Here is a 19,687-nt window from a genome sequence, read left to right as displayed (position 1 = left end):
TGGTCATCCTTAGAATGCCTGGTTGGAAGAGCTGAGTCTTAGACCCGCTGGAGTCACAAAGGTCCATGTCTATGAGCTGGGACAGACACTCACCAGTAGACACGAGGGTGGCACTTGCAGAGCGCGTATCCCCTTGTGTGGCGCCCTCTGGTGGTACACATTTTTCAGCTGTTTGGCTTTGAGGATTGGTGATTCCTTACCTGAGCAGGGCATTTTGATGAGCTTCCTGTATTTGAGGGTGTAATGGATGGCGGGGAGGGGAGGGGGGGGACGGAAGGCAGCTTCCTGGACTCCAGTTTATCCTTGCCCCGGGCCCCAAGCCTTGCCCACCCTACCCGTTCAGGTGTGAATGTGGGGCCTCTGACCTGAGCCTTGTCCACAGGCCTGCCAGCTGAAGACGGAGACCATTACCTACGAAGAGAAGGAACAGCAGCTGGTCAACGACTGCGTGAAGGAGCTGAGTATGTCCTGGTCCTCTTGCTCCACCCTCACCGCCTCTTTTTACTTTCTGCCATCTTGTGAGCAGATTTGTATGCAGTGCAGTCTCCCTGGTGGCTTGGGCTCCGTAGCACTTTTTCTGAAAACTAGAGTTTTCTCCTGACCTTGCGTGGCAGCCCTCACTCTGACTCGTGAGAAATTGGGTGCTAGGTTGTCAGCCATGTGTTGTCCTAATTTCTCACCGAGCTGGACAGTTAATTTTGATTTCGGCTTTCTACTGGAATACCGGAGTTATGTGATACCCAAGTTAAGCCCAGTTATAGAGTTCTCATGTCCCTGTGCAAAAACTAATCAATTATGGTTTCTCGTAACTGACATGTGAAGGTTGAGGCCAGAGTTCTCCGCTTTGCAGACAAGTACCTTTCCCACCTTCTCTATCATCAGTTTACAAGTTAAGACAAAAGGGCAGACAGCATTTTGAGTTTCAGCAAGACACTTAATAAATGAAACACACCCTGTGTTCCAATCTAGTAAAATGAGTTATGACCCTGAATATGGGTGGAAAACACCCAAGGGAATTATACTGTGCAGGCAGCAGTTCCTTCTAGAACAGGGCGCAGCAGGGATTCCTGTTAATGATGTGGATCTGTTCATGCATGACTGTGGGGATTGGGGCACCTTTGTGTGGTGTGGTATCTCCCAACTGACGCCCAAAACTTACCTGACTTCCTCTAAGGGAAGTAGCCTTGGTCCGTGGGGTTGGGCTCCCCACACCGGGCCTGGGAGCCACACCTGGGGGCCTGCTCCTTCTCTTGACAGAGCCCATGCAGGAAAACAGAGGCTGTTCCTTCTTCACTCTCCGCTCTCCACTCCTCCCCCTGCCTGGTAAAAAAGATACTTTTTCTTGTGCAAACCACAAAGAAACCATTCTCTTTGGGTCTAACTTCCTCTTGTTGTCATTTCTTGGTTAAAGGGGATGCCAATGTGCAGATTGCCAGTATCTCAGAGGAGCTGGCTAAGAAGACCGAAGATGCTGCCCGCCAGCAAGAGGAGATCACACACCTGCTATCGCAGATAGTTGACTTGCAGAAGAAGGCAAAAGCTGTAAGGCTTCTGTTTCTCGGGTTGATGCAGTTGGCATTTGCCCCTGAAGACTGTGCCCTTTGGTTTCATAGTTTAGGAGTTTGTCCTGCCCCTTTGGAGAAAAGGCTTATTAGCAAAATCAATAGAATAGAGCTCATTGCCCTGAACTGGGGAGGGATCATATAACCACTGATCTCCTAAAAATAATCTGCACATTAATAGAATTCGTTAAGAAAGGTGCTGAGCTGCAGAGTTCTGAAATTTAACTCATGAATTTTCTGGTCTAGGATTTGTTTTTACACAGTGTACCTAGTGTGTTCTGCTGCAGAATAATTTCCCCTTTAGATTTAAGATGGAGCAGCAGGAAAACAACAAAACAGAATTTAGGTTCCCATGTCAGGCCTTTGCTAGAAGCATGAGGTGAAGTGTGCCTGGGTCGGGGCCGTGTCTATGGAGGCGGGCATAAGGCGGGGATACAGAATGGACTAATTTCTCACCGAGATGGACAGTTAATTTTGATTTCGGCTTTCTACTGGAATACCGGAGTTATGTGATACCCAAGTTAAGCCCAGATGTAGGAAAGGCTGCCTTCAAAATTACATAAAAGGCAAAATTTTACTCTGGCCTAAAAGTTTCATCATGGAGGTGTGGTAGGATCGGAACAGATTAGTAGTGAGAGGAAAGCAGTGAGATGTCTCTAAGTATCTTAAAAGAGAAGCTGAGTGGCCTTTGCCATGTTGCAGTGCGCGGTGGAAAATGAAGAGCTGGTCCAGCACCTGGGGGCTGCTAAGGATGCCCAGCGGCAGCTCACGGCCGAGGTGAGTGGCTCCTCTCATCCCACTTTCACCAGGCCCTTCCCAGTTTGTGCCATCAGCCTCCCTCTGCTGGGCCCCGCTCTCAGGGTCATGTCCACCTCACTAGCTGTTTTTAATTCTGAATCAAAAGTCATTCTTACTCGTAAATTCCTGGGAGGCCGGGCCCTGCACAGCCCGCCTCCTGCTAAATGTCCAGTAAGTGAAATGGCACAGGGTTCACCGTAGGAAGGAGCCCACGCAGAGATGTGGCTGGAGACGAGGGTGTGACGCTTTGCTCTCCCATTCGCGTCAAGTTGCTTTTTTTTTTTTTTTAATTATTTTTTTCTTTGAGTATCATTGGCACGCAGTGTTATATTAGGTCTAGGTGTATAAGTAGTGATTTGACATCTCTGTACGCTATGCTGTGCTCACCACAGTGCAGCCACATCTGTCAGCGTACTACTGTCACCGTACCATTGGTCTTTCATCCCCATGATTTACACATTCCGTAACTGGAAGCCTATTTCCTCAGTTGCCCATTGTTAGAATTTGGGAGGTTTCTGAGGCTATAAGCACTGAGCCTCAAGTATTCTTCGGTGTCAACCTGGAGGCACAGGGCTCCTGACCGGCCCCTGACCCTGTGTGCCTTTCTGGTGTTCCGCAGCTGCGTGAGCTGGAGGACAAGTATGCGGAGTGCATGGAGATGCTTCACGAGGCACAGGAGGAGCTCAAGAACCTCCGCAACAAGACCATGCCCAACACCACATCCCGGCGCTACCACTCGCTGGGCCTGTTCCCCATGGTGAGTGCCCGCTTGCTTCGTGCCCTGTGCCCCTGCTTCCAGCCCACGGGGCCTGATAGGGAGGTGGGGTCTGGAGGGGAGTCTTTGTGGGTGGCTTCTCATTCTGCAGCTTAGATCTAGATCTGAGTCAGGGGCTTGTATGCCCAGCTGGTGGCTCTGTGACTACATGAGGCAGATCGATGCCTCCTCTGCCTTCCCTCTGACTCAGTCCATTTTTTTCTCCTCGTATCCTTAATTGGTAAACTTAGTAGGAACCTCAGATACTTGGAGGATGTTATTCATACATTATTATTTTTCTGACCTTATGAGACTACGAGCTATTTTGGCTTCACAGTGCATTCTAGAATTCTTAAATTGCCCATACAGTTCTGCTGGTTCTTTCTAGGCTTAGTAATCGTCTTCTTGGGGGCTTTCAATATCTGTGATCTGAAAAAATCTCTCTCTCCACAAAGAGTGGTGTTTCTATTTCTACAAAATGATTTCCCTGCACTCTTATTTCTTAGCTCTGGCCTGATCTATTGCATGCTTGGGCCTTAAGGAAACATGGTTGAGAAGGGGATCTTCCAGGTGAGCTCTCCCTGCTGGAGGTTCGCAGCACAGGGCAGGCCTGCTCTGCTGGTCTTTTTCCCCTGGCATTTGCTGAGCTTCCTCCTTGCATCTTCTCCTAGCCAACAGAAGCTCCCTGAAGGCGGGGACCATGTCTTATTTGCTACTTTCCTCCTTCCCTCTCTGTAATACTCTATCTACTCGGTGCTTGTTGTGTCACAGAATTACACCTACTCAGTAGGTACGAGATTTGGATGGGTGGACAGACAGACGGAAGAACATAAGACCAAGAACTTTTATATTGAGGCTCTGTTTCTGTGGTTTCTTGAAACACCAAATCCTCCTTGAGGAGACAAGAACTTTTGAGAGAAGCATTCCCAAATGAGATATGAGTGGATGGTGCCTCCAATTTCTAAAACTTTGTTCCTTTGGACTGGTCTTGCTGTAGGGCTCTTTCCTCTCATCCTCCTCCCCACCCCTGTTGCTGACACTGCCCTGGCCCTTCCACCCTGACCCTTGTTTTCTGGTTCACTTTTTCTAAATCATGATCTCCTTTCCTTTTATATATCAAAATCAGGCAGAACAATCTCTCTCTCTCAACTTGATTGAAACCTAGTGAAACCAAAACGAAAGATATTAACGTAGCCTTCCAAGGAGCAGATTGGTGATCCAGTATGTTCAGAAATCCCAGCAAAGGCAGCAAAGAACATTCTGTGCCCCTGATTCCTCGATCTGGAGCCCATGACACGCAGCTCACAGACTGGCCTATGTAGCGATGTATGCTCTCTGCCTCAGTTTACCTACTTCCTGGCTTCCCATCTTGGTGTGGTGGCCTCCTTGGGGCATCTTATTTCCCGTGCACTTAGGATTCACTCCACTGCATTCCCCACTCTCAGGGACAGACCCGTTTTAAGACAAAACCATGACACAGAAAAGCCAAACTGAAAATCTACATTTGGGTTTCTTCTGCAGATTCTCAGCTTTCGTATTTGCTGAGATGGAGCTTTTGCTTGCCTTTTTCTGTAGCTGTTGGCATGGTTCAGATTTTGAAGATGGCTATTTTTAAAGTACACTATGTATTAAAGGTATTTAAGGCACCCTGAGTGGTGCTGTGCCCATGTTTGTGGAGCAGAACGCCCAAATCTGCTGCTCCTGCTCCCAGCCTTTGTAATTGCTGAATCAAACCGTGAGTAACAGTTTCTGCCCGAGGAGTACATTCCCAGCTCTCTTGCCTATGGCAAGAGTTCCTAATCTGGGATCCTCAGACAGGGTTCAGGGGACCCATGAATTTAAGGGAAGTCACACCTTTTATTTTATTCCCTCGTACACAGTGTTACAGTGTTTCCTTCTCATATGAAGGTGGGCCACAAGCCACAGCATTATTAGCATCCCTGTGACTTTGTCACCAGCTAAAATCACAGCTGCTTTCATGGCGTGTTTTCAGTTGTAAGATATCTCAAAATCCCATTTGTGCTAATCTTCTCTTCAAGGTGGCAGTAATTACCAGGCCTGAAGCCAGACCCTGTGTGTTACTCCATCATGATTGTTGTTATTAGTCTAGTGACTAGTTCAGTCTATCTGGCTTCCTTTCGGTCCTAATTATTTTATTCAGTTAAAAATATTATTCTGAGAAGAGGCCCATGGCTTTCCCAGATTCCTAGGATATTCAGGGCCAAAAAAAAGTCATGGAGCCAGCCTGCAGCTTTCTCCCAGCATAGCCTTGAAGTTAGTAGTTTGGTATGTCATCTCTCCTACGTTTCCTCATGCAGAATTCCGAATGTAAACTATATGGTGAATTAGGGTATGAAGAAAAGTTAAACCAGCTTCAGAAGAGCTCACCCAAGGAACCCTCTTACAACATGGGTGATGTTGAATTGCAGTCTGTGGGTAAAATTCATAAAATAAAACTGCATATTTAGAAATAGGAGTTGAAAAGAAGCCCACAAAACCTTCCTGGACTCAGCTTCTTGCCAGCTCCTGTCATGTGTACCCACCTGGTTCCAGCTTTCAGACTGGAGCATTGTTCTTTGACCGTTGGGCCATGGAGGGGGATGCTCTGGAGTTCCCTTGGTCTGGCTGCTGGGAAGCTGTTGGCCATGGGTGGCTATGTAAATTTAAGTCCGTTAAAATTAGTTCAGTTAATTCAGGTTCTCAGTCACGCTGGCCATGTTTCAAGTGCTCGCTTGGGGCCTGTGGCTCCCGCAGCAGGACAGTGCAGAAAGAGCATTCCTATCATCACAGGAGGTCTCTTTAATTAGCACAGAGTTAGCCCTTCCCTCAGGCTGTCCTGAGTAGTGTCCTCCTCTGAGGCCCCAACAGGTGCTTTTCTGCACACATCTGGTCTTCCTGCTGGCATTGACCTGTGTCTGTGTGTGGGATTGCTTGTTAGGCTCTGCCTCAAAGAGAGGTGAGGAGTGGTGGGTCATTCAGGGAGCGGGGCACCCATCAGGCAGCCAAAATTGGTGAGTCTCAGCTTGGGCCTTCCCCTAACCCACAAAATCCACGACCTAGCTGGAGAAAGATTTAAGTGAGCTAACTGTGTGGGGACTTCATGTGTTTGGTGTCTTTCTTGGAGGAGGAATGGAGGATTAATAGTGGGAACTACTGATAGTAGTAATAGTAGTGGATTTGTAGAGGTGTGGGCTGGCTACTAAAGGTGGGTAGGCAATGGGTCAGTGGGAAGAGGAGCTTTTCTTGCTGGGGGCTGGGGGGCAGGAGGACAGAGGCTTGGATGATAGTGCTCACAACAGAGGTCGTCTCCTCCATAAAGTCCCCGCCTCTCCTTATGGGTAGAGTCACAGCTCTATGGTAAGGCCAAGAGACATGACGTTGCTCTCAGACCCTTAGCTGCCTGGGGGTATAGGGGCTTTACTCTCAGTGCCCACTAGGATGGCTCCATTCAGAATCCGCCATGGGGATTGCGTGGCAGGGGTTCCAACAGTGACGAATGTTGTCAGCCTGGTGTCATGGGTAGTTTGCAGGCTTCTGAGAACCTCAGTTGACATTCCTATGGCTAGCCAGCCGTGAGCCTCTGTTAGAGACTTGAATTGCTGTTCACCCAGTGTGTTTTCTGGCTTTTCTCAGGACTCCTTGGCAGCAGAGATTGAGGGAACCATGCGCAAAGAACTGCAGCTGGAAGAGCCTGAGTCTCCAGATATCGCGTATGGCCTGGTTCTAAACTTCCCAGAGACTGCTTCATACCCGTGGTCATCAAAACTAGCAACGTGTGGGCTTCAGACACCAGCAGGGATCACTGTGGTGCTTCCACATACTTGGGTCCAGATTAAGAGAGATAGAACACAGCCAGTAATATCCTCCAGTTCCCCTTACTGGATTTTAAAGATGTATTATTAACATCTTTTATTATTAACACCATTTTTATCTTTTCTTTTGGTGAAAAACAGTACTTTAAAAATGTTTAATGTCTGTTTGAAAAACAAAAATAGGATGCAGTAGGAGATACAGAGGCGGCTCTTTGAGGGGTGTGCACAAGGCCTCTGCTTCTCGTCTGGATACATTTACGAATATTGGCCTCTATCAACTCTCTTCCTAATGTGGGACTTTGCACTAGGCCTCCCCCGAGGTGTTTCTAAGGAACCTGTGGATCCAATTTCATTGTGTATTTTCTGTACCCAAAGCCCACAGCCAGAACTGAAATGGGATCCTGGGGGTGACCAGAGGTGAAGCTCTATGTATCCCAGAAGGAAGGGGCCATTATAGCAATGTGCCTACCTTTGTCTCCTTAAAAAGGAGCAAATGAGGAGGGGGCATCTGCGTGGCTTAGTTGGTTAAGCATCTGACTCATGATTTCATCTCAGATCGTGATCTCAGGATTGTGAGATCGAGCCCCATGTTGGGCTCTGCATTGGGCATGGAGTCTGCTTGGGATTCTCTCTCTCTCTCTCTCTCTCCCCCCCTCTGTTCCTCTCCCACTTGTGTTTGTTTTCTCTCTCTCTTTCTCTCTCCCTCTGCTCTCTCCCCCTCCCCGCAAAAAAGGGGAAAAAATGAGCATCAAAGGGAGGTTCCACTCTTAGAACTAGCAATTTCTAAAAAAAGATTCATGTGGTATTTATCATCTCATTATAGAAGTTTAAGACTTTGTCTTGCTTCATATATATATATGTGAATAGTCAGCAAATACTCATTCTACAGATATTTATGGTTCTCTGTTATGTGCTGAACAGTGAACACTGCCCTCTTGGACTTTGTATTCTAAGTGATCATCATAAAAGAGGAAAAATAGCTGGGAGACTAAAAGCCCTGCTTAAGTATTTTTATTTGTGGGTCAAGCCTAAGGGAGCGAAAAGCATTGATCATCTTGCTAGCATCACCTTTAGGACACAACCACAAATTAGAGCTCTGAATTCAGTGGGCATTGAGTCTCTTGCCTTCCAGCCAACAGTCTTAAAAAACATGTGGAAGGCACAGGGTGGCAGGTTGCTTGGGGGCTCAGCGTGGGTCAGCTGCCTTTTGGCTCCTCTGATGGTAGTTTTTGGAGGATTGAACTCCACACTCATTCCTGCATTTGTTTATTCATGGATATTGTGCATACCCCCTTTTCCCCCCACCAGTCACCAAAAGCGAGTCTTTGAGACTGTGAGAAACATCAACCAAGTCGTCAAGCAGAGGTCTCTGACCCCGTCCCCCATGAACATCCCTGGCTCCAACCAGTCCTCAGCCGTGAACTCCCTCCTGTCCAGCTGCGTCAGCACCCCCCGGTCCAGCTTCTATGGCAGTGACGTTGGCAACATCGTCCTGGACAACAAGACCAACAGCATCATCCTGGAAGCAGAGGCAGCCGACCTGGGGTGAGCCAACTGGGAGTTTTTACTCTTTGTGTTTTGGAGACAGGTGGTGTGGATCAGATATGGGTTCAGCTATCAGAAGAGGGAGGCTGATACAGAATTGCCTGAAAAGCATAGACCTTTCAGTTCTCTTAATCTGTTTTGCCAGCCCTCTGAGTTGCCAGCCCTTGATCAGAATCAAGGGCATATTTTCACCAGTGGAAGGATGTACAACAGGAAGTCTGCTTTTCCATCAAATGTTGAAGGGGAGGATACATGAGTATTTTTTCTGTTAATCCTCACTGTTGGGCTACAGAATGGATGTTTGTTTCAGGGACCGCTTTGTAGCTTGGGTGTTTGAAAGGCTGAGGAGGACTCAGGCTCTGTCCTGTGACCAGAATCTAGCTTGCTTAAAGGTAGGCTCCCTGCAGGTGCCAGACACACCTCCTGCCCCTGGAGTGGGCAGTGGGCAGTCCCTCTTTGTCCTGAAGCCCTGCAGACACATCCCCCCACAAACGCACACACACATAGGCAGCTGTGTTGTACACCCTTCTTCTGTGACAGTGAAATCGGTGCTCTGACCAGTTGGGTCAGAGGGGAAGCTGCTTGATCAGAATAGCTCTTTTAATTCCAGAGGAAAGAGAAATGCCTGTCGAACCAGTATCCTCTCTGGTGACTAGGACTGTAGCCTGAAGAAGCCGACAAGCCGCCGTCTTTTTTTTTTTTTTTTTTTAATTTATTTATTCATGAGAGACACACAGAGAGGCAGAGACATAGGCAGAGAGAGAAGCAGGTTCCATGCAGAGAGCCCTATGCTAGACTCGATCCCAGTACCCGGGGATTGTGACCTAAGCCAAAGGGAGATGCTCAACCACTGTGCCAACCAGGCATCCATCCTCAGGGCTCACAAGGAACATGCTCCTGAGAACGGAATTTTTTTGCATTGTGGGTGCAAATTTTCATTACACCTTAGTGCTCTCCTAGTTCCCAGCAAAACACCCAACAGCGAGAACTAGTTCTTCCAGGCAGGCATGGCCTTGCCCATTTTTGCCTAAATTTCAGCGGCTTGCCCTGTTGGCTTCCCTGGCAACAGTCCTGCGGCCCCCAGACGTGTCCACCCCTGGCCACCTAGCAGCGAGGCCTTCCTCGGACTGTGTACCTTGCATGTGCCTGCTGCTGGGGCGCCGCGCTCAGCCCCATCTCCCTCCTTGCAGGAGCGACGAGCGGAGCAAGAAGCCGGGCACGCCGGGCACCCCGGGCTCCCATGACCTGGAGACGGCCCTGCGGCGGCTGTCCCTCCGCCGGGAGAACTACCTCTCGGAGCGCAGGTTCTTCGAGGAGGAGCAGGAGCGGAAGCTCAGGGAGCTGGCGGAGAAGGGCGAGCTGCTCAGCGGCTCGCTCACGCCCACGGAGAGCATCATGTCCCTCGGCACCCACTCGCGCTTCTCCGAGTTCACCGGCTTCTCGGGCATGTCCTTCAGCAGCCGCTCCTACCTGCCCGAGAAACTCCAGATCGTGAAGCCGCTGGAAGGTGATCACCGGGGGCCTCAGCCCCTCTCCACCCTCCTCGGCGACCGCCTGTGGGCCCTGATCCACCACCAGCAAGGGGGCAGCCTCTGTAATGCCTACTCCTTTTTCTTCAGAGATAGCCTCCCGCGATGCTGGTTTGAGTTCCTCTGACGGTGCCCAGCTTGGGCCTCCATCCCCTGTGGGGGCGGGGAAAGGGGGGGAGCGTGGGAGCGTGCAGGCGGGCAGGGAGTGACCTCAGCCCACCAGGCCAAAGAAAAGGAATGAGCATGTTCCCAAGAGTTTCCTAGTCCTCTTTCTTTTGCATTTAGGACCTTAGAAGGAAAGCATTTTGAGAGGAAGAGGCACTGATAACATATTAAAAAGTTAATTAGGTCGTGCCTGGGGTCTGAGAAGTGCAGAAAATCATTGCTGTCACCTCTCAGAAACGTTGGTGTCAGGGAGGAGTGCAGAGCAAAGGCTGGAAGTTGTTTATTCAGGGACCGCGGGAGAGTGATCTGCAGTCTGTGGGCTGATGGGTTTTGCTTCCATCTTCAAGTCAAGAGGGCGTGCCTTTCTTCCAGTGCCATGCGTTCTGAGTGAGGCTTCCACAGTCTGGAGCAGGGATGGCCATGGAGGCCAGTGAGTTCTGTACCTCCTTAAACTTGCCTTTCCCAGGGGTAGTCTACTTTTTGGTAGTACCAGGGACACCCCAGATGATTAAACTCCTGGAAGAATTCACTTTTTTTCTTTTCTTTTTCTTCCAGGCATTATAAAATGTCTTCCCTTTACTTACCCACTTACCCTGTTAAGAGCCACCAAGTGTTTGTATTTCTCATTTTTGACTCCTTTAGTTTGGAAACCCATGTGAGTTTTAGAAGGTATTTTAAGGATTTTTTTTTTTTAATTTATTTATGAAAGACACAGAGAGGTAGAGACATAGGCAGAGGGAGAAGCAGGCTCCCTCTGGGGAGCCCGATATGGGACTCAATCCCAGGACCCCAGGATTACAACCTGAGCCAAAGGCAGATGCTCAACCACTGAGCCACCCAGGTGCTCCTGTATTAGGATTCTGTTACATTTCTGATGCAAAGCCAAATTGGAATTTCTGTAAGGCTGCATTTCCCGTGTTAGGCTTACACATATATTCTTAGCTACTCCCCCTGCAATTTAATACCACAAATATAGTATTGATGTGCTGTATCTTTGCTCTCTGCCTAAAAAGAGTGGGATTTTTTTTTATTTTTTTCACCCCATAAGAACCTGTTTTCGACCCTCATAGGGGGCAGTATTATCCTTGTTGTGAATGTGCGATGTAAAATGAGGGTATGCTTGTTAAAGACCCAAGATTTGCTGGGTTCCGTAGTCTCCAGAAGAAGGAAGAGGGTGGACTGATGTTCTTTCTTCATGATTATTTTTTGATTGTATAATTTAGGCCCTTATTAGATTTCAGAAAAGGAATGGCTCTTTCTTTTTTTTAATTGTTTATTCAGTTGTGAGCTTGGTGATTGTTTCCTGATCCATAATTATGTCTGTTTTTCGTTCAATAAAATCTTCCATTTCTGCAATTTTACTTTCTGCCTTTCTTTTCTTTTTTCTCCTTTGTCTCTTAAAGCTCATTGGAATTTATCATCTCTATTTCGTCTGATTTCTGTATTTGACTTTGTGTTTTGTTAGATCATCCAATAATATGTCTTTGGATTTATTTTCCAAGCATATTGCAGGAAGAGATTTTTAAAAATTTATTTCAACCAATTCATCTTTTTTTTTTCTCTTAATCTTGTGACTTAGCAGTATTTTTTGTGTTAATGGAATAAGAGGAAATCCCATTAGATATGCTAGGTCAGTTTCATCTGTAGTACCCTGCTCATCAGGAAGCTAAATCACCACCATTATTAAGAAGTCATGTCATATCACTATGGACTGTAATACATCTCATGATAGAGATCCCTCTCCTTCATTCTGTAGTTCTCTGACTTCTCAGCTATTTAAAATACAATGCGTATTTTTTCTTCCTTACCTCCACAATTATATTTTGATTACTTTGTTTAATTTGACAAGATGGACTGCTGACACAGAAGTCTGCCTGACATGGGGTTCAATGTAGCTCTAACTATGGCAGTAGATAAGGGAAAGAAGGCTCAAAAGGGTAACTTATTTGTGAAATAGGGCTTATATCTGCCACACAAAATTGTGGTGAGGAGTAAATGTGATTATGCCTAGCGCCTAATGAGTACTAATTAAAGCTTAGGTTCCCCACACTTGCCCCTGTTTCAGCAGCTCAGGTCTGAAGGATGGCCTTACCAGTGTTGAGAACCCAAACCAGCATTGTGCTGGGGCCATGTTCTTACATCATCCTTTTCCACTGGCCCATTCAGAAACTGATAGGATTCCCTTGGTCTTCAATGGCTCAGGTAAATGTACCTGAGGTGAGGTCCCTGGAGAATGTTGGCTGGGATCACAGTAGATAGCCAATCTGGGTCTTCCATCTGTGTCTCCCTTACCTATTTAATTCATCTTGCTATCTGCTTATTGGTGTCAGCCAAAATAGCTGGGCTAGGTGTTTAAGAAGGTTAGCACTCTTGTCTCTTCATCTTACCTTAGGGTTTTTAAGCAAGCGAAGAAAACAAACCTTTTCAGACTAGAGGAGAGAGAGCAGCATGAAAAAGATGAGTCAGACAGTATTTTCCCCCTATATTTTGCTCTTTCTTTGTGATTAATTAAAATCAAGATGGTTATTTTCCAATAAACAAGTTAATATGTAATTAGAGGAAAACATACACTTCTCAGTTAAGCTAGACATTTGTCCAGCAGGGTAGTTCTAAACTTTAACCCCGGTACTCCTCTGACATACATGAATTTGGTTTTCTCCTTTTGATGATACAACAACTTTTAGAACAGTGGCCTATGGAAGGAAAGCAAACAGGGAAAGGCATGGTGACCATAATTGTTTTCTCTGCTGTCCATGCCCTTGTTTCACAGAGCTTTATCTTGGTGCCAACTAGGAACATGGAGGCTCCTCTCTTTCCCTGACCCCAGCTGCCTCCTCGCCAGGGTGGGAGGGAGGGAGCAAGGGGGTGGTAATGGGAGGTGGCTAATAGTACAGTGATTCTTCTGCTTTGTGCTTGACAAATAAAGGAAGCCAGGCCAGGGAGAGGAGGATAGGAAAGAGGCAGCTAAAGCTCTGAAGAGGATGGTGTTCATATTTAAATTTTAATCTGTGCTCCATCTTGTATTAAAGGCGGAACCTCAGGCAGCCAGGAGATCAGTAGGATTCCTATGACGTTCCAGGCAGTGGCAGGGGAAGGGAGTGAGGTGTGAGCCCTTTTGCCTGGGTCCTGGACTCAGGAAACCCTCCTGGGGCCTTAGAACCAGTTGGGAATGGAAATGGTCTGTGAGCCCCACAGCCTGATGTAACTCAAATAATGGGGTTGTAGCGGCTTTCGCCGATGCTCACTTTTGCAGGATGGAAGACACCTGTATGAGGATTGAAAAAGCCAGTCAGATGTGTTATTGACCTGGTGTCTGAGACACACACAGGGAAGACCTCCTCACTGCAGGCGCAGAGACAGTGTATATGATTAGGAAGATGAACACTGGAGCCAGCAGGGATCTGAATCCCAGTTAGCCACCTGCCAGCTGTGCAACCTCTGGCAAGTTATATGACCTCCCTGTGTTCACTCACCTCATCTGTAAAATGAGGACAACAGGGTTATCATGATGATTGAGTTAATAAATGTAGGCCTCTTAAGAGGGGTGCCCAGCACCTAGCAAGTGCTCAGTAAAGGTTGGCTGTTTTCTACCCGAGTAAGGGATGCCTGAGGTGGGATGGGGCTGGCCAGGGGGGTGGTAAAAATACAATTCCAATGTATCTCTCAGCATAATCTTTCCATTGTAATCTCATGAAATTCCTTTGGGCTCTGCATATTCAGGGAAGGCAAATAACCCCACGAACTTCTGCAGCATCTTGAATTCCAAACAGCAAACCCTCTGTATCCTTGTTTCTCTCTCGAGGCCATGCCTGGGGTGGGGGGAGAGATACGGGCAGTTTGCTAAACAGATGGAGGACCAAGGCCCACGGGCCTGCTTTCCAGCCTTGGACCTCCAGCCTCCCTGAGTTCTATCCCAGTGTACTGTAAACACCTCAGCCCCCTTCAGAAGGGTGAACGCCTTCAGCACTTGACTTTCCAGCATCTGTCAACTTTCCCTCTCCTCCCCTTTCAAAAGTAGAGGTGACGTGGCCACACCGTACCTGGAGATTTGTCATCCTCCTCATAAGAGCATGTGAGTCCTGAGCTGGATGTCACAGTGCCTTGTTAAGACTGTAGTCTTAGTATTTTAGCCAGGAATGTGGCTGTGTGTCCAGCGGACACACAAACAGGGGGCTCATTATGTATCACGAATGGGGGTCTCCAGAGGTGGGTTGAGAAACTCCAGCAGCAGCAGTGTCATGTGTGTTCTGGTAGGCCTTGGACAGCCACCTACAACTTTCGCTGCCCACCATTGATGCTTCTCACTTAGTGTGGGTTCCCAGCTGGAGCACTGATGTCCTTGCTTGTTGACAGACCTGTAGACTTTGGGCAGCAGGCCGTGTGAGCTTATGAAAAGAACCTGGCCTTGGGCACGGAACCCTGGCTCTGCCACCATGACTCAGGGACTTTGGAAAATTAAGTTCAGTGAACCTCAGTCCCCTCATTGGGTGCTGGGAGTTGTTGATCCCTGGCCCCACCCATTCAATGCCATTAGCACTCCCTGTTTCCCCACAGTTGTGACAACCCAAAAAGTCTCCATCTGTTTATCACATGTCCTGTTTGGGGCAAAACCATCCCTAGATGAGAATTATTGCTCCAGATGTATCTTAGCATCTAGTGAGAGAACAGGCTTGTGATGCTCTTTTGTCATAGTTACCCTCTTATTATCTCGTTTCTTTTGTATTTAGAATATTTTTCTACTTATATGCAATAGATTCAGGCTAAGTAGGTTGCCGTTGTACTTGTGCACACTTAAATCTGGGACAGACCTCCAAGTGGGTATGTTGAGACTTCCTAAACATGTGTTGGCGGTGTGTACAACATTTCTCTATAAAGTGAATGTGAGATTGCCCACTTCCAAAATCCTTTCAAGACTCGTTGGCTGAGGTTGCTTCCCAGAAAGTTCCTTCCTGACAGTATTTTGAGGATAGCACGCTCACTGGGCACACCAGAGCATCCACAGCGCCCATTGAGGGGGTTCTCTGCATCTAGTTCATGTCCCTGACCCCAACGCCCGCCACCATTCCCTTCCCTTTTCTGTTGACACCTGAGCTGCCAGCTCCTGGCATCCCTGGCTCCCCTGGCCCCCCCTTTCTGACATGCCCTGGAGAGGTTCTTGTCTGCCCTACAGAGGACAGTCTTCATAAACCAGTGGTAACTGGGAGGCATTTGTGCGGAAGGCTCCTTCTTTCCCACACCTGAGAACCGCTCTCAGAGTCTCACTCGTGAGCGTAGAGTGTTCATCTGTGTGGCTAAGTAATTCACCTGTAGAATGGGGATAGACACCTAGGCTCATGGGCCATGTGAGGTATAAGAAATGTCCCAAAGAGAAGAAGAGTTGCTCTGGCAAATGGATTGTACAGAATCCCAGGACATGCAACATACTGAAGTCTCTGGACGCTCCTTAGTACCTCTGCTTCTCAACCCAGGTTTGCTAAGCGTACTCATTCCTGGAACGCCTCTCTTTGTGAGTGTCCGTGATACCCGTGAGGTCCTCAGGGACACCTCTCCGGTGTTATTACAGACCTTGCGTGAATGTCATCTGAGTCTCGGGGTCTGGTGTCACTGAGGAGATCTGTGTGGACTTCATGTGCTCGCCAATCACACCTGGGTAGCATCATGCCCTCTCCCAAACCTGCAGGGTTTGGGATGCTGGCAGAAGGCCGAAACCCTAATAAGTAAAGGAGGCGAAGGTCATGCCTATGGCTTACCCCTGTGTGCTACTCCAGTTTCCTTTTACTTTTCTCTTGTGTGTCCCAGGGTCCGTGCAATATTGTCTTGCTCTGCCTCTGCTCGCGTCTCGCCTGGCCCCAGCAGCAGGCACTTGGCACAGAATCAGGACGTAGGCACCCTGTTTTGAACTTGTCTTGCTCATTTTTCCTCTCTGTTCCTATGATTGATGGGGTGTTGGATCTGGGGATTGACATCACTAGGCTAAAAAAGTTTGTCACCAAATTTGCCACACCATATGGCATGAGTTTTACTTTGTGAAAAGATGAGTTTTTGATTCCTTGACTTAGTGCCCCTCCCAGGCGTGGTGAGTCATCAGCCCCTGTGATGACTCAGGGGCACAGTAGCCAGGGCCGGGGCCACTCCACCAGTGTCCCCACCAGAGTTCACCCACCGGGCTCAGGGCCTGCCAGGGGTCAGCTTCCACACTCCAAGGGTGGTGACAGCCATCGGCTTAGACTTCCATCCTAACCCTCTCTTCTCCCTGTCCCCCGTATCCCCCACCTGCCCCCCACCTGCCCTTTCTCCTGCAAGGCTCCGCCACCCTTCACCACTGGCAGCAGCTGGCTCAGCCCCACCTCGGGGGCATCCTGGACCCCCGGCCTGGTGTGGTCACCAAAGGCTTCCGGACACTGGACGTTGACCTGGACGAAGTGTACTGCCTTAACGACTTTGAAGAAGACGACACAGGTGACCACATTTCCCTCCCGGGCCTAGCTACCTCCACGCCAGTTCAGCACCCAGAGACCTCAGGTGAGGGGTCCCGAGCACGCGTGACTGTCTCAGGCAGCAGAAGTTACCCACGCCGGCCTCAGGCTTTCCCCGAGGAGATGCAAGAGCCGCCAGCGGCCGAGAAGGAGGAGGAGGAGGAGGAGGGGTCTGGTGAGGGCACCGCAATAGGTCCTGTAAACCTGGCACCTTTACCAGAGGCCAAGTTCTGGGCCATTCTCACCTCTGTTCCGAGTACCATCCGTAGTGGCTCTCTGTCTGTAGCTTCCGCTCGTCTGTGTGGGTGATGATGAAAGTTTTCCCATCGTGCAGTTTTGTTTTTTTTAATGAAGAATCCAGTGCCTCCTTTTTGTAGCGAATGGGTGTAGCTCTCTGCCTGTCTTGGAGGTGATGGCCCAGTGGGTCTCCTGATGGGGGAGCAGGAAAGGCTGCTAAACAGAAGTGAATTGTTGCCTCCCAGCCTGCCTCGTACATCAGCTCCTCTGTTCCTGCTGCGGGTGTCTCCCCGAGTCTGGGGTGGGGGGCAGATTCCTGAGTCCCGCAGTGATTTCCAAACTGAGCTGAGTAGGGTTGGGCATTTTAAGGGGAAATCAGGAGCACTGGATCACTCAGATGGTGAGTGAGAGAATCTGTTACCTATGAGGAGCATCGAAATAGGAGGAAGGCTGGAAAGTGTTCAGGATTTCCAGACAACACGGGGATAGATCAGCCTTTTCACGTTTCTAACTTCAATGAAGGAACTTCTTTCCAGCTTATACATGTGTTCAAAGTGGATTTTTCAAAAGTGTTTTAGCAAAGCTCTTTGACCCAACAAACCCGAGGGGAATGTCAGTAAGGTTTTCCAGAGACAGGACCCCAGATAAATCTGGAGAAGAGCTCCAGCTGGTTACCCACCCCTGCTGCCCCATTAAAGATATGACCACGAGTTTGCAGAATTATACTCTAGGCATCATTGGGGTGAAATGCTTTGGGCTCAGGGACCGGGGACCACAGGGGTCATGTCATTACTATTTGCCCCAGACTTCTGCCTGCCCCCCCCGCCCCACACACTACAGTGCTAAGAAGATGAGGAGGCTCTCTTGTGAGATCAGGGCAGAGACTCTGAAAAAGATGAATTCACCCAATGGTCGTCATCCTGAGGGCATCCCAGAGTTACTAGATTTGAGAGGACCTGTATCTTTGTGATTCAGAACTTTCATCCATGGAGGTCACAGTGCTCCCATGAAGTACAGGGCAAGAGAGCCGAGGTGCATGATGGCACTTCCCAGGCTAGGTCCAGGTGCCTGTGCCAAGGGACTTAATTTGAATCCAATGTTTCTGTTTCCTTTGACATAAACTTTAGAGATATCACCAAGTAAAAAGAATTGATTTAGCCCATAAGTTTATGGTTTATTTATTTAGTCTTTAGCAATTAAGTTGCCAGAGTAAGCTTGCAATGGAATGAAAATGTTTCTTATTTAATATATTTGCACTGAAAAGAGGGAGACCAGCCATGGTATTGTTACTTACCCTTGTTCTCAGCACCATTGTCCTTCAGGAAGGCAGACAGTGGTCCAGGAAACCCAGTGTCTGCTGAGTTTGGTGGCCGAAAGGGTAGGAATCATGTCAGGTGTGATGACCCCTCCCTGCAGTCCTGCAGGTGGACCAGAAGATAAAGGCTAGAACTTTAAAGAAGCACTATGAGGTGTGTCTTCAAGAAGTTGTACAGAAGGAATAAAATTTACCATGAAGTTAGCTAAGAACTTCTCTCAGAGGTCAGAGAGAGAGAAGGGACCAGAATGACAGAAGTCCTGACCACTTTCCTTACCATAAACAAAGATGTGTTTATTGCTTCTTTCCTCCTTCCTCAAACCTGCAGCAAACTCATCCCGGCAACTTTGAGGAGAGGCATACAAATCTAGAGAGTTGAAACTTAGAGGGATCCCACGTGGGAAGTATGCAATCAAAAAGAGTTCTATAGATTGCTGAAAGTAACTCAGGCAAGGCCTGATCATTTAGACCAGAGTTCTTTTGGGCTTGTCTTCTAGGTCAGACTTGTTAAAAGCTCAGTGCTGAGGGGATCAGTGCCAACAGTGATTTGGCTCTTTTTGCCCTATTGGGAGTAATAGGACCCTTTTGATGACTAGAAGGTAAGAAACATGTCACTCAAAGTAAATCACCCCAGAGGCTCCACGTGGCATTATATACACAGTCGTGAAGCCACAGGTAAATAGATGAGCTTCAGCAAGAAGGACTGGGGCATTGTCTGTCTTGAGATTTATACTCAGGCTAGTCTGGTCCCTGCCTTGGTTCACCCTTGATGCTTAGGCTTTTCTGTTGCCAGACAGCACAGTTCTGGGAGCTACCACCTGGAAATACTGAGTAGGGACAAACTCTGAAGGCAGAGGTGTAGCCTTTTTTTCTTACAACTGATACTTTGGAAGGAAACTGGGGAGACCTGTTATCTAGCACCTGTTAGCTCATGGTGAAAGAGTTCTGGGTACTGAAAAAAATTTATTAATATATTTTAATGTATTGTATCACTCTTTGCTGATTTTTATAATCCCCTGTCTTAAAAAGCATGATTCCTTGTTTTTATATTTGTAAATAATTTAGATGATTAAAATGGATTGTTTAAAACAATTTTTAGATTATAGTTTTACTTTTTCAGTGATGTTTTATGTATTAACTCATATAGAAAGTGCAGTGTATCAGAATGAGTTATTGTACTGTCCATGTTCTGCATTTTAAGTATTTATGTGTAGGAAAGAATCAGCATGCAGGATAGGATTAAGATATCAGAGTTTTAAAGTCATGCAGTTAAGTTGGGAGATGGTTGGTTGGACAGTTTAGCTGAATTTTTTGGGATGCCATGTGATCGATCCTTAAAGGGGAGTAAGAAATAGGATTAGAGCAACATAGAAGAAAGTGAAGGTCAGTTTATTTTCATACTCATACACATGAAGGCCACTCTGGTTGGGGGACCTGAAGCAGGTTCATACCAGTCACGGTGCCCGTCTGGCAGTGGCCCTGCAATGTCATCAT

General features: G+C 47.8%; 1 protein-coding gene across 13 annotated transcripts in view; it reads left to right on the top strand.

Annotated features, from left to right (window-relative positions):
* TRAK1 (trafficking kinesin protein 1) overlaps positions 1 to 19,687 on the top strand; it is a 120,789-nt gene that overhangs the window by 88,507 nt on the left and 12,595 nt on the right. For 7 of the 13 annotated variants that reach the window (XM_077865643.1, XM_077865634.1, XM_077865641.1 and 4 more), the window contains 8 exons: positions 383 to 461; positions 1,412 to 1,542; positions 2,265 to 2,339; positions 2,980 to 3,117; positions 6,748 to 6,824; positions 8,235 to 8,471; positions 9,662 to 9,978; positions 16,469 to 16,816. In XM_077865643.1, the coding sequence (XP_077721769.1) occupies positions 383 to 461; positions 1,412 to 1,542; positions 2,265 to 2,339; positions 2,980 to 3,117; positions 6,748 to 6,824; positions 8,235 to 8,471; positions 9,662 to 9,978; positions 16,469 to 16,816 (1,402 nt within the window). The remainder of the gene's footprint in view (positions 1 to 382; positions 462 to 1,411; positions 1,543 to 2,264; positions 2,340 to 2,979; positions 3,118 to 6,747; positions 6,825 to 8,234; positions 8,472 to 9,661; positions 9,979 to 16,468; positions 16,817 to 19,687) is intronic. The other 6 variants (XM_077865635.1, XM_077865642.1, XM_077865640.1 and 3 more) reach the window with 2 other exon arrangements.

This window comes from Canis aureus, chromosome 22 (genome assembly GCF_053574225.1).
Source record: "Canis aureus isolate CA01 chromosome 22, VMU_Caureus_v.1.0, whole genome shotgun sequence".
NCBI lineage: Eukaryota > Metazoa > Chordata > Mammalia > Carnivora > Canidae > Canis > Canis aureus.
This window is presented reverse-complemented; position numbering and strand designations above follow the sequence as displayed.